General features: G+C 25.8%; 10 protein-coding genes across 10 annotated transcripts; 7 read left to right on the top strand and 3 right to left on the bottom strand.

Annotated features, from left to right (window-relative positions):
• Window positions 1-140: 140 nt before the first annotated feature.
• On the top strand, window positions 141-1,211 carry VNE69_03052 (DNA-directed RNA polymerase III subunit RPC3; the record flags this gene model as incomplete). The annotated part of the gene is made up of 1 exon (XM_065472904.1): window positions 141-1,211. The coding sequence occupies one exon, from the start codon at window positions 141-143 to the stop codon at window positions 1,209-1,211; it is 1,071 nt and encodes a 356-aa protein (XP_065328976.1).
• A 185-nt stretch (window positions 1,212-1,396) lies between these two features.
• Window positions 1,397-2,701, top strand: VNE69_03051 (uncharacterized protein; the record flags this gene model as incomplete). The annotated part of the gene is made up of 1 exon (XM_065472903.1): window positions 1,397-2,701. The coding sequence occupies one exon, from the start codon at window positions 1,397-1,399 to the stop codon at window positions 2,699-2,701; it is 1,305 nt and encodes a 434-aa protein (XP_065328975.1).
• A 2,079-nt stretch (window positions 2,702-4,780) lies between these two features.
• VNE69_03050 (transcription initiation factor TFIID subunit 4 (TAF4)) lies at window positions 4,781-5,662 on the top strand (the record flags this gene model as incomplete). The annotated part of the gene is made up of 1 exon (XM_065472902.1): window positions 4,781-5,662. One exon carries the CDS (start codon window positions 4,781-4,783, stop codon window positions 5,660-5,662), a length of 882 nt encoding a protein of 293 aa, XP_065328974.1.
• A 31-nt stretch (window positions 5,663-5,693) lies between these two features.
• Window positions 5,694-5,981, top strand: VNE69_03049 (uncharacterized protein; the record flags this gene model as incomplete). Its single annotated transcript, XM_065472901.1, has 1 exon — window positions 5,694-5,981. One exon carries the CDS (start codon window positions 5,694-5,696, stop codon window positions 5,979-5,981), a length of 288 nt encoding a protein of 95 aa, XP_065328973.1.
• A 216-nt stretch (window positions 5,982-6,197) lies between these two features.
• On the bottom strand, window positions 6,198-7,826 carry VNE69_03048 (alpha-actinin-like protein 1 (AIN1); the record flags this gene model as incomplete). The annotated part of the gene is made up of 1 exon (XM_065472900.1): window positions 6,198-7,826. The coding sequence occupies one exon, from the start codon at window positions 7,824-7,826 to the stop codon at window positions 6,198-6,200; it is 1,629 nt and encodes a 542-aa protein (XP_065328972.1).
• Window positions 7,827-8,004: 178 nt separating this feature from the next.
• On the top strand, window positions 8,005-8,163 carry VNE69_03047 (ribosomal protein eL39; the record flags this gene model as incomplete). The annotated part of the gene is made up of 1 exon (XM_065472899.1): window positions 8,005-8,163. One exon carries the CDS (start codon window positions 8,005-8,007, stop codon window positions 8,161-8,163), a length of 159 nt encoding a protein of 52 aa, XP_065328971.1.
• Window positions 8,164-8,358: 195 nt separating this feature from the next.
• Window positions 8,359-9,054, bottom strand: VNE69_03046 (RNA-binding protein NOB1; the record flags this gene model as incomplete). Its single annotated transcript, XM_065472898.1, has 1 exon — window positions 8,359-9,054. One exon carries the CDS (start codon window positions 9,052-9,054, stop codon window positions 8,359-8,361), a length of 696 nt encoding a protein of 231 aa, XP_065328970.1.
• A 222-nt stretch (window positions 9,055-9,276) lies between these two features.
• On the top strand, window positions 9,277-10,758 carry VNE69_03045 (nucleolar complex-associated protein 3 (NOC3); the record flags this gene model as incomplete). Its single annotated transcript, XM_065472897.1, has 1 exon — window positions 9,277-10,758. The coding sequence occupies one exon, from the start codon at window positions 9,277-9,279 to the stop codon at window positions 10,756-10,758; it is 1,482 nt and encodes a 493-aa protein (XP_065328969.1).
• An 803-nt stretch (window positions 10,759-11,561) lies between these two features.
• Window positions 11,562-12,326, bottom strand: VNE69_03044 (E3 ubiquitin-protein ligase RBBP6; the record flags this gene model as incomplete). Its single annotated transcript, XM_065472896.1, has 1 exon — window positions 11,562-12,326. The coding sequence occupies one exon, from the start codon at window positions 12,324-12,326 to the stop codon at window positions 11,562-11,564; it is 765 nt and encodes a 254-aa protein (XP_065328968.1).
• Window positions 12,327-12,971: 645 nt separating this feature from the next.
• On the top strand, window positions 12,972-13,703 carry VNE69_03043 (proteasome subunit PSA7 (PSA7); the record flags this gene model as incomplete). The annotated part of the gene is made up of 1 exon (XM_065472895.1): window positions 12,972-13,703. One exon carries the CDS (start codon window positions 12,972-12,974, stop codon window positions 13,701-13,703), a length of 732 nt encoding a protein of 243 aa, XP_065328967.1.
• Window positions 13,704-13,834: the final 131 nt, after the last annotated feature.

Genomic DNA, 13,834 nt, shown 5'->3' with positions numbered 1-13,834 from the left:
ATAGTTCTGATTAAATAAGACATCATTGATAAATTTCACTTTTTTCTCTTTGTCGTCTACTAAATTTCTGTTTATGCTAATTATTAATATTTATAGTATGAAACAAACAAATTCTTGTTCAATTTTCTTCCCCTTTCTTGATGATATCAGAATTATATAAAGATTACGGCACAGTTTGTTACACAATATGCACATACTTGTCCCATAAAAATAATAGTACCATATCCCAAATCCACCAAGGAAATAATCAAATAAACTTATCTTTGATTTATCAAGGGTTGTCTCTTCTCATACAAAGAAATATTGTTTCTTATTATAAACTTGATTCTACTTATTATTACAAGTTTCTTGGAAATAGAAGATTATTTTTCAATTTGTATCTTTCTTATATTAAAAATAAGTATGATTTGACTAATTATAAGTTTTTCTTTACTATTCTGCTTTCCGGTACTTATAAACTTAATAATACAAATATTGAAATTTATAAAGATGATTTTATAATTAATTTATCATCTATAAATAATATTAAAAGGACTAAGACGAATTTGTTTACTGTTAATTATGAGAAATTAGACAAGTCTTTACTAGATTTGTACATTATCAAGTTAGTAAATACTAGATATTCCAAGTCTATGTCAGAAATCTATAAATCTGTTTGTAAGTGTCAGATAATAACAATTAAAGAAGTATTAAACAATTTAGAAAGTAGTTCTATTCTAATTAAAGATGGAATCTCGTATATTAATGAGATAAATAATATTGAAGAATATTTAAAATATTTAATAAATTTTCAAGTTATAAAAAAAGATATAGAAAATGACAAATATGTACAAGGAGATAGTAAATTATTATTGAGAAACGAAGAAATGTCCAAGTTATTCGTAGAAGAATATAGAATTTTCAATTTATTTAAAGATTTGAAAATATTAAAAGACAGTGACGTGTCAAAATTTTGCCTAATGAAAAATTTTAAAGAAAAAATGTTTAAATTGATGAAATTTAAAATAATTTTTACAGAAGGCGGGGATACGTGGAAATTTAATGAGAAATTTCATTTTAAAATGGTACAAACTTTGGATTTAGAAATAGAAAAAAGATTAAAGAAAGTTAATCAGTTATATTCTGAAGGAAGTGTAATTGAAAATGAGGAATTTATGGTTTATGTGTGTGAAATTACACATTTATCATATTTATATTTCATATTTAATTAATTCCGTAGTAAGTTATAAATTAATAAAAAAAATAAAATTAAAAAATAAAGTGCCATTTATAAAAACTCTTTATAAAAACTTCTTGTAAAAAAAACATCTTGTTAAAAAACTTATTTTAAAAAACCTATTATAAAAAAAACTTATTATAAAAATCTTGTTGTAACTTCCAATTTTTTGACCCTTTTATGAATGATGAAATTTCTAGACTTAGAAAAAAGATCAACGAATTAGAAGAAATTCTAGAAGATAAAGACATTTTGATCAACGCACTTCTTAAAGATATAAAAAGACGAAAAACAAATGAAAACGAAGATTTAATTATAAATAAACAAGAAGATACATGTAAACCTCAAGACGATACTTTTAAACTTCAAGATTTCAAGAATCCTTCTCAAGATTCTGTTTTGAATAAAATCCAAAATTCAAATTTATCTCAAGAAATTATTGCAGATGAATTAATTCCAAATAAAATAGAAAAATCTTTTATCAAAAATGAAATCCAGAAAGAAAATATAAAGTCCGATCTTCCTTGGTCTTACAAATTTAGACTCAAAGAAGATCTCGAGACATTTTTCGGTCGTAAAAAAATAGTCCGCGTTTTTAAAGAAAATTCTTATTTTGACGAATTTATAGATTTTTGCACTGAAACTTACACTCAGAAATCTTTTGAAATCCAAAAGATTTCTCACAGCAAAAATGTAAAAAAATATTTACAAGAAAATAAGAACAAAATCTTGAAATATTTGATTTTAAACATAAACAAGTTATCTTTTTCTAATGTGTGTTCTACATTATTAGTTCTAAGTACTGAATTTACAGATACAGAGAAATTTGTTATTATTCACGATATAATTTTGTATGTTCAAGATTTTTCTAAACTTATTTTTTACTCGTTTTGTATTTTGAATAATCAAATAACAGACTCTGGTGTCTTTTATTCTACGATTCATAGCATTTTATCTTACCAATATTTGGTAGATTTGGAAATTCATAAAAGTAAGAAGATTATTGGGACAAGTTTGACTTATATTAAGAATTTGTTAAGTTTCAAATGTACTAAACCACTAGAAGAAGTTTTGTCTGGTATTAAAGTTGATATACCTGTGTTTAGTAAATACAAGTTTAATACTGACATTTATCAGTATATTTATTCACTGAGATCTTTGTGTCATTTTCTAGACTGGGATTATGTTTATAATACTTTTATATTGGAAGAATTATCTAAGAATCTTACAGGATGTAAGATTCTGTATATGGGAATACTTGCTCTAAATAGTATCAGGCTATTTGGTAGTACTGAGAGCTCTGATACAATCATGGATTTCATTAAAGACAAGATGAAGAATATTGATGAAATAGGACTGGCGTCATATTTGATAATAAAACAGATAAATGAAAAAGACAGTCAAGAATATTTAGAGACAAATGAAGAAGCACTGAGTAGTAGCGGACATGACATAACATATCTGCGCACATTATTAATATATTAAATAATATTAATCTATATATTACTTATAAATGTGCAAATTTAAATTTATTTAACGGCTAAAAGTTAAATATCTTGCGCAAGCTGGGGAAGGTAGAAACCACCTTGTAATAGGAATCTATGACTGGTGATTAGATAGGAATTATATTCTAAATTCTGGTCAAGCTTTTCTCTACTATATTTGCTGGAGCTTCGAGGTCTGCAATAATCCATTGGACCTAGTCCAAATAAATTTTTTAATACTTCAGATCGCATCTAGACAGATTCACAGTAATTATATTACATGCACGATTTATTCCAGTAGGGACATCAAAGTAATGACATGAAATGTCTATAAAATCATCATCAATTTGTACACAAACTACGCCTCTAAAACCTAAGCAATTTATGGAATGTGTTGACCTCTTGTCTCTTACAAGTTTCCGTCGGCATGTTACAGAATTATGATCTTCGCGCCTACGATATCTTTGCTCTGATTCGTAAGTCATTAAATTCGGCAGAACTAAATGACGGACAGTGCACACGACTTAGTCTTTTAGTAATCCATTTAGTGCTACGTACAATAAGTAGCATTATGAAGAGATTTCGGGTTTAGATTGTGTTTACGGCAATAGGGATATTTCCCGAAGGGGGCTGTTTTTTTCTTGATAGATCTTATAAAAATAATTAGAAGAATCATAAAGCTTTTTGAAATGAAATCTTTCTAAAAAGTTATAAAAGCGCTACTATAAGTATCAGAATCGTAAGCTTTTTTTTAATCTGTTGCAAATATATTATTCTTCGTGGTCTAAGACTTAAGTTTCTTATTGTTTTCCACGGGTTAATATCGAATTTGATATGATATCACTCACATTCCAGTAAATGATGCACCCACCAATATTAGGCAATTATTCTTTTTGATTTGCGATTTTATGTTCTCCATTAATCCCAGAGGCAGCGTATGGGTAAGACCAGTGTCTATAAATTTATGAATTGAGGTTCATAAATCTAAAAAAGGTCAAGGAAAGTTATATTTTAGATTTGGTATTACTCTATAAATCTGTTTTTGTTTTTTTTCAACAATGCAAAAACCTAGTCGCTTTAGTACTTGAATCATACTTTTTTGTTGGAGATTTTACAAATCTCTTTTTATTATAACACTCTCATCCACTTTTATTGGGCTATCGAGCCATATTGCCTTCAATGTTATTTTATTATATAGATAAATTACCTCTTTTATTGACCTTTTTAGGAGGCGGGAAACAATAGTATATTTGTTAATATATACTGATGATTTTTTCTAACCATGAATGCATTAATAAAGACTCAAATATGCCTACCTTTAAATTTGATATTTTAAACCTTCGAAAAACTGGCTACGATTTTCTACTCGAAAATTTAGAAATCTAAAACTGTTACAATACGTAGCATCGTGCTGGCATACCCATTTTATCAAAACATTCAAAAATAAAGGTTGGAATTTTACAATAAATTATGTTTTTGAATAAAGGCCATAGTTGCTTCAGTAGAAGAAAAAATGTATAGTCTCGGATTTTTTAGGGGTTGTTAAATTTTTCTAGTTTAAAGCCTATCGTAGAGGTCCGTGTTTTTCGTAAATCTCTAAAAACTTATTTTAGCGTTGAAGTTTTCTAATTGAGAGTTTTCATCCACATGATTAGATGCACATCTAAGACACATAAGGTGTTTTCATCATTTGGAAATTGCTCAAAGTTGTTTTTTTACAATCAGAATATTTTCTTAAATATATATACCCCTTTTTATGTAATAACATAATTTTCGATCTCCAATGTATAAATTTTTTTTTGATTATTTATTTATGCAATAAAAATTTATTTATAATTTTAAATGCAAGTTTGTTTGTTTTACACAAACAAATTAAAGGCTACATATACAAAATTTAATTGTGTTATATATAATCATAGCCTAATATATATTAATCATACATATTTATAATTGGTTCTCGTGTTTTTTATATATATGATATTACAATAACATCTATTTTACATACTTCACATTTTTTTTACATACTTCACATCTATTTTACATACTTCACATTTTTTTCTGTTTCTCTTTTATCCCCTTGATGAACAAGGAGACATTTGATATGCTGGCTGATTACAAAAAGAGGAAGATTGAAGATGCTTATTATGCTGCCAGTAATAAGCAAATTAGTCCCACTGATTTTTTTAATATTTGTAAAGACATTCTCAATCCCGAAGAATATGCCAATTTATTCCCTAGAAATACTGAAATTAAGACTGAGCATATTGACGATATTCTCCAGTATTCTGGTGTAGATCTTAAAGAAGAAAATGAGAAGATCATGGAATACAATCTTTCTTATGCCAATGATGACTCAGAGGATCCTGAGGGTCAATTACATTCTCTTTTAAATGTTAAATTATTTAAAGAATATGTCCAGAGACTAGCCAAGAATAGGAAATTATTAGTCAGTGAAGATGTTTACAGTTTACTCTTTCTGATATTAAAGAGGAAGCTGATTGAGTTTACTGATAAGATGGACGAGATGAGTAAAATACGAGTAGATTACAGTTTGTTAAACAAGAATTTACAAATTAAAAATGATTTGGCTAGACAACTTTGGTGCCTTGAGCAAATTGAGAAGAGCGAGTTAGAGAAGTTAAATCTGAAGCAAAATGAAGATAAAAAGACGAAAAAGAAGAATATTCAAGAGAGAGAAGATTTGGTAGTAAAGAAGAAACTGAGCAATACTGTGGCTATGCAGGCACTTGGTGTCCAGCAGAAGAGTTGGATGAGCGGGGAAGAAGTGGCCATGAATAGAAATATAACGAAGTTTAAGTCGATTTATTCGCCTTATGATGATAAAAATATTGAGAAGAAAGTTCAAGGGAGAAATATAAACATGAAAGATTTCTTATGTGTATTAGAGAAAGATAAAAGATATAACAAATCTGTATTTACAATACAACATTATTTCAAATAAAGTTTTTAACCTAAATTTGACCCTTTTAAAAATGTCTAAAGAATTTAGAGAAATTGTTGAAATTTCTAACAAGGAAGACATAAAAGCGTCAGTCTTAAATAACATGACCAATGAAGAATTAAGCATATTCTTTAAAATACTAGACACTTATAACAGGGAACTAGAAGGGAAAATCATGAAGAATAATGAGCACATATTTTTAAAGAAAAACTGCGTGAAATTTCTACTAAAAAGGACTTGGATTTCCTTAGAAGAAATTGACAAGTCAAATTTAGTACAATTTTTTAAGGAGGTAGATGAATTCATCACAAATATATAAAAAACAAAAAACAATATTAATTTACTTATGCAATTATATTAATTTACTCATGTATTATTAAATTAATTTTAATAAATTTATATATATTTCATTTTATGCATAAATAAATTAATAATGCATAAATAAATTAATTTTAATAAATTTACATATATCATTTTATGCATATATTTATATATGTGAAATAAACTTTGTTTGTTTTTTTAATTAATTACTAGTTTATTTAAGAAATTCATTTACTAATTTAGTCAAACTTATACTCGTATTTTTTCCATTATAACACAATAAATTCTTATGATCTTTCTCATTTAATTCTGTCTCATCTTTTAATGCCTCAAAAGCCTTCTGAATTATTACAGAATCATAAGACTTTATTAATAAATATTTCACTGTATCAATAAATTCTTCTCTATTTAATACTTCCTTATTTATAAAATTCTCATCAATATAAATTCCCAATTTAGATACTAAATTCTTAAAATCTTTAAGTGACATTTCTTTTCCTGAATTATCAAAAATCCTAATCGCTTTATTAAGCGTGTTCTCTTTTATTAAATTCTCATTATTCAAGAAATTTAAAAATTCGGCAAATTGAACTAAAACTTCTTGTAAATTTTTATAATCATTTTTCAAATCTTCATTAATAAAATTATTATTTGAATTTACTTTGTCATTGACAATATTAAATCTCTTATTTATATTTTCTTGATGTAATAAAATAATCTTCATTTGTTTAATTTCTTCATTTATTTTTTCTTCTTCGTTTTCTAATGTCTCAATCTTAAATTTATTAATTAAATTTAATTTTAAATCTTCATATTTAAAATTAATCTTATCAATTGAGATTTCTGAAGGGGGTGAATATTCCTTAATATTGTAAAAATTATGTAACAAATTAATTTCTTCTAAAGTACTCTGTAAATTTAAATAATCTTTTGATAAAGTACTATTAATATTCTGTAATTCATTTTGTAATGAAGAAATCTTTAAGATTTCTTCATCTAATTCTTTTTTCTTCTCTTGATAAATCTTCTGTTTATTTAAAAAACTTCTAGCTTTAATTTCATAGAAATTTCTACTTTGTAATGACCACTCAATTTTGTTTAATAAACTGTTTAGTACATTTTTAGAAATTTTATCTTTTTCTGATTGATAAAACTTCTTATAATATTCTGATAAATAAGTTATCATTATTTTCTCATCTGGTCTTACAACATCTGCTACATCTTCAACATCAAGTAATTTTGGTATTTGAAGTTTCCTTTCTGCAATATCAAAAGCTTGTTCTAAATTATTATAAATATCTTCTTTTCTTAATTCTTCATAATTTGGTACTAAATCTGGTCTAAATTTATGAATTAAAGCATTAAATCCTAAACCATCTTGCCAACTTCTTGATAAATCAATTATATTTACATTTTTATAATCTTTTGTAGCTTCTCTACACCATCTTAAAAGTTCTTCTTTCATACTCAAATCTCCTATACCCAATTCTGAAATTGATAATTTAGAAATTAAAGTCCATACTAATCCAAGAATAAGTTTCTTATTACAATCTACAATATCTTCAGGTCCAATATTTATAAGACTAAGTCCTTGTTTCTTAATAAATCTTAGAAGAATTTCTAAATTTTCTACTTTCTGAATTCTTGTAAAAGGCTTTTTATTGTAAGAAATGTCAGAAGAAACAATGCATTTTAATAAATTTCCAAGAGATACGCCGTCATGTAAATCTTTATAGATGTCTTGTATAAGAGGAAATCCTCCTTTCTTTAATTTGTCATTGTACCATTTAGTAAATGTTTTCGCTTGGATGGTCTCCCAATGAGTTTCTTTGATTTCGACCATTTATATGGGCATAAATTTTAAAGTTATTTATATTTTTTTTGCATAATTTGTTTGTCATGAATTTGTTTGTTTCTACAAATTTGCATAAATTTGGAATTTACTTTTGTTTGTTACAGTTGAGTCTACGATGACATATTTTATTTAAGATTTATTTTTTTAAAAAATAAATCCCCTAAAAATGGGATCCCGAAAAACTGAAATAATTAAGACTAGGTTAGTCAGAGCAAGACGCAGTAATAGAGCTATACCAGCATGGAAGAGTGAATTACCAGAATTTAAAGATAAATATAACATGAAGAGAAGACACTGGAGAGCGAAGAAACTCAAGATTTATTAAATTATCATTTATTATCTCACAGTGTTTTTTATGCATAACTTTTTTATGCTGTTTTTTATCCTGCATATTTTATTATGCTGTTTTTATGCATTAATTATTTTTTTTATGCTACCGTTCTTTTATTAATAATTTGTTTAATAAATCTTAAGATTTAAATTATTTATTAAGAATAGATAATTCGTTATTTATTAATTTTTAATCATTTAAATCTCCTAATACTTCTGTCAGAGGTTTCTTTTTATTTTTATATCCTTTCATTTTTATAAATTGTTCATATTCCCTTTGCCCACTGCTTTTTATTTCCACTCCTTTTGCCCCGTACAATATTTTAGGCTGAAATTTGTAATTTTTCTTTAATAACAATTTCTCTTTATTATTTTCATCCACTACGACAGAGACTCTTGAAATTGTGTTTAATCCACATTTTTTACAGAAATCTATTTTCTCCTCATAAGTTGAGAAACACGCGAAACATCTCATTTTAAATTTCTTAGAAATAAATTGATTATCTTCATATAAATTGAGATATCTTAGACATTGTTTTATTCCATTGTCTAGTGTCAGACAAGTGACATCTTCTAGATCATTTATATTTGTTTTGTCTACCCAAGTATTACAAAATATTTCATGGAGTTCCAAAGTCAAAGCAGAGACTTCTACGTCTGCTTGGCTTAAATTAAAATGCATTTTTTCGTTTAATTTATGTATCTGGTCAATGTAAGAAGAAGATGGGTTTCTTATTTCTATCATAAATTTGTATAAATTGTAGAATTCTTTACTTTGATCATTTATTAATTCTCTTTTTACTGAGTCTGGGATGATAATTTTATTTATGTTTTGGGAAATTGTGCCACGTCTCAAGAAATAACAAGTGTCTACTACGGCGATCATAAGGGCAAAGAAAAAAAAACATAATAAGATTTTATCAGAATGTAAAGTAAGACACTTATTTTACAGTAAGACTTTTTAGATGTAAGCCTAATTAAGATCTACTTGACATCTTTTTATTACTTATAGATCTTGTTTTTACATAATTTTTAAATAATTATTTACATCTAAAATAAATTTTACATTTTTTTTAAAATAAATTTTTTCTTTTTTTTTGGCCCGTTTATGCAAATGAACATAAAAGAAATCGCAGTTTCATGCAAAAGCATAATAACTGAACCAGAAAAAAACATAAAAAAAATAAAAACAATACTAAACATAAAAACAGAAAATGAGAAAGAAAAAGCAGTCATTTACATTTCTCTACTAAAGGTATTTAAGAGTATTATTCCATTGTACAAAATTAGAACTCTAAAAGACAAAGTCAAATATAAAAAAGATGATTTAGAAATCACAGAAGGGGATAAGACAATATTGAAAATGTATTCTTTATTTATTAATACTTTATGCAGTGACACGTCTTTTATAACTTATATTATAGCATCAGAAATTATGGCACATTTTGAACATTTCAATTTTATAGATATAATAATTAAGAAAATATTAAAAGGAACAATAATAAAAACAGATATTACAAAAACAGATAACAATAGTAATGTAAAAGCAGAATATAATATTACAGATAACAATATTAATAAAACAGATATCATTACAGATAACAATAATACAAGAACAGATAATATAAATAAAACAGATATCATTACAGATATAATTACAGATAACAATAATACAAGAACAGATAACATTAGTAATGTATGCTTAAATACATTGAAAAATATTATAAATGAAGATAAAAATGGAGATCTCATATTTTGTATTGTAAATCAAATGTATGAGACACAATTTCATCCTGAAGTTTTGTCATTTTTATTAGAAATAAATTTACTAAAAGATTTCTTAGAAGAAGAAACTGAAAAACCAAAAGACAAATTTTTTAAAATAAAAAGATCTTTTAAAAAACAAGAAAGAAAATTAGAAAAAAAGAGACGACAAATTGAAGAAGAAAGAAGAAAAGAGAAAAATCAAGAAGAAAAACAAGATGGATTTGTAATACATAGAAAAATAGTAGACAGTTTACAAAGATTATATTTCTTAATATTAAGAGACAAAATTAAGCAGAAATATAAATATACTTTTATAGGCTTAAAAAAGTATAAGAAATTTATAAGAAAAGAATTTTATGAAGGACTTTATGTTTTATTAAATGATAGTCTAAATATTAGTAATTATGAAGAGAAATTATATTGTATTTTGACAGTATTAGATATTTATGAATCTTATAGATATGATTTTAAGAAATTGGTACAAGCTTTGTATGAGATTTTGTTTGTTTTTAATACAAATTTGGATATAACAAAAATGAAATTAATAGAAGAAGTAGTAGATAAATTATTTATTAAAATTAAACAACCAGTAAAAAGAGTACATTTGATTTTAGAGAGATTTTTGATATTTGGGTGTCTTAGGTATAATCCAGTAATAAAAAGGATAATTAGTAAACTTCAGTCTTTTTATGATATTGATTTTACAGAGACATTTAGATTTAATGAAGAAAATGCTCTAGAGGAAGATTTAAAAGGACGAGATATTGACCAAATAGAAATTAAGCCACTTTATTGTTATGAAATATTTAAGAATATCTTATAAATATAAAAGTGTTTTATTAAGATTTAAACGCAAATCTTTACTATCTTAAAGATTATGAAATTTTTTACTATGAGATTTGCATAAACAAATCTTTATTATCTTTTAAAAAAAAAAGAAATTATACTTATCATATATATAAAAGAATTTTATTTAATTTATTACCCCTCTTTTTTGTCAATTTGAAATGTCCAGACTACATATTTCATACTTTTGTGTGTTTGCAATATCAAATATAAATTTTTTTGCTTTAATTTGACTATTCTAAGTGTGTATGTTATTAGTTAATACTTTTTAATTTTGATTATTATTTTTAGAAAACTCAGTTCCAAAATATCGTCAGAATCGTTTTTTAGAATTTATTTAACCCTTCCACGAAAAATTGCAAATTAATTTATTAATAAAGATTTTGAATATAAATGTCAAAACTTGAGCTTAGAAAATCCCAAAATTATCTCATTATAATTATTAAATATTTTAGCTCAACTTTACTCCTTATATGTTACTAAAAAGTATTTTTTAAAATCATGTTTCCCCTTTCTAAATTCATTCATCCCAAAATGGAAACTTAACAAAATTAAAAGGGGAAATACATATTAAAAAACTAAACATGTAAATCCCGTTTTTAAAACGGGAAAGCTTTCCCTAGTTTATATAATATTAATAATACACTTATTTCTACTATTTAAATTATAATAATACTATTAATACACATATTTATATAAATATAATTAATACACATTTGTATATTATTTAAATTTATATAAATATAATTTATATACTTATTTATATTAATTATTTAATACTTATTTATTGAGAAATGAATCCACTTTCTTTCTTTTTTCTGTATTTTCTTTAGTCGTCTTTATTGTCGCTTTACAAACTTGACATTTCGAGTTTATGCCAAAACACCCTTCGCAAAATGTGTGCCCACAATTAGTCAAAATTGGATTACTAAATAAATTATTACAAACAGGACACTTTAATTCTTCAGGTATCTCTGAAATATTACTAGTCCCTAATTTATTCCTCTTCCACTCTTGTATTTGTGGCTGTGCTTTTACATAATATCCTTCTGGGGTTACTAACATGCCTGTGTTTACATTGGCGTCTGGTTCCTTGACAGGAATCAAGAAATCTTTAGGAATCCCTGAGGGTTTTCTAATTCGGGCGATATCAAAGGCCTTGTCCTCGTTCGTGGGGCAGTGCTGAATAAAATGCCCTTTGTTGCCGCATCTGAAGCAGACATAAGTTTCAGGCGGGGCGGCTTTGTACTTGGGCATCTTGACTGTCTCTTTCTTCTTGTCCCTTACATTGTAGCCTGTGCTTGACATCCACAAAGGGATTCTTTCTACGATTATGTGGCTATTTCTTTCTATCTGGTAATATTCATCAGTGATCTTCTCATTAGTAGCACTTTCATAAAATAATAAATCGAAATCTTTACTCTGCATTTTCTTCTGAGTGATGATTTCGTACTTAAGTTCCCAGAGAGGAAGACCATTTCCTTCTATGGTGATTGTACTAAAATTCTTCATACTTCTGAATTTGTAATTTATTATAGAAACCATTAAGAGAATTAGGGTAGAAAGAAAATAATTAAGACAAATTTAGATATAAGTTGGTTTTTAAAAAAGATATCATAATTTATATATATGAATTACTAAAAAAAAAACATCTTTTTTTACTGGGAAGACGAAGATCAATTTAATTTAAGATTGTGAATACCAAAAAGATCTTGTACATCAAAAAATGGTATATGTTTCATAAAAAGTTAAGACAAGAAATAATATGCGATTTTAAATAAGTAAATTTTATTTCAAGTTTACTTAGTGTTACCAGAAGGAGAGCTGGTTATTGAAGAAGGCTTTTTATTAGAAGAAGAACTATATTTATTTGGCATATTTAGTCTATTTAAGATTTCTTAAATAGTTTTAGTTTCGGATCTGAAACCTAGATGGTTTCAGATCATTATCAACTGTTTCATCTTTAAGTTTTAGTCTGATTATTGGCGTGTGCAACACAGCCGGTAACACTTAGATTTATAATATGCGATTTTGTTAAATTTTGCCATTCAAGTTTACTTTAATTTCTTTTTAAATCTTTTTGACACCATTTGCTTGGCTCTGTGCATTTTCATGGAGTCTAAAAAGACATAAAATCTTTTTAGACACAAACTTGAAAATAAATTTAAAAATTTTGATTTTTTTTTACCCATGGCGATTTTGGACGTGGACACTGTTTACACAAACACAGGAGACATCTTACAAATAGGATACGCTCAAAAAGCAGCAGATAACGGGAACACTGCTATTTGTATGAAAAATAAAAAAGGCCTCATTATGATAGCCGAGAAACCCATAGAGTCAAAACTCTATGTCTCCGAAAAAAACTTCAGAATAAAAAAAGTAAATAATTCTATATTCCAAATCTCTAGTGGTATAGAAACAGACCTTGTTTATATAAATGAAAATTTGAAAAATAACCTTATCAGCGAAAAACACTCTAATGACATGGATGTCAGTCATGAAAGCGTAAGAAACCAAATAGTAAACATTATTCATCAATTTACTAGGTACTCAGGCGTGAGACCTATAGGAATAAATCTACTAACTTGTTCAAAATATAAAAATGAATATAAAATTCTCCAAACTGATTGTACGGGGAAATCTTTGTTTTTTAAAAGCTCTGTCATCGGCAAAGGATCTCGAATTGTAAAAACAGAACTCGAAAAATTAAATCTGGAAAATATGGAAATTCGAGATTTAGTAGAAAATGGTATAAGAATTCTTTATAAATCTTATGATCCTTTAAAAGATAAACCTTTTGATATTGAAATTGGTATCATGTGTGAAGAAACAAATGGGGAATTTGTAAGATTAGAAAAAAATCAATATAGTGAAATAATTGAAAAATATAAAGATTTTAGTGTCGACGGTGAGGAATAAAAAGACTTTTTATTGAATAATTTATAATACTTATGTCTTGTTATATATTTTTAAAAACTAATATTGACTCTACAAAGACTTTTTATAAAAATTTATTTTACCCAAATGATTTGTTATATTATTTTTTAAAA

The sequence above is a fragment of the Vairimorpha necatrix genome, chromosome 3 (genome assembly GCF_036630325.1).
Source record: "Vairimorpha necatrix chromosome 3, complete sequence".
Lineage (NCBI taxonomy): Eukaryota > Fungi > Microsporidia > Nosematidae > Vairimorpha > Vairimorpha necatrix.
The sequence above is the reverse complement of the archived record's forward strand: the minus strand, read 5'-3'. Positions and strand labels throughout refer to the sequence as shown.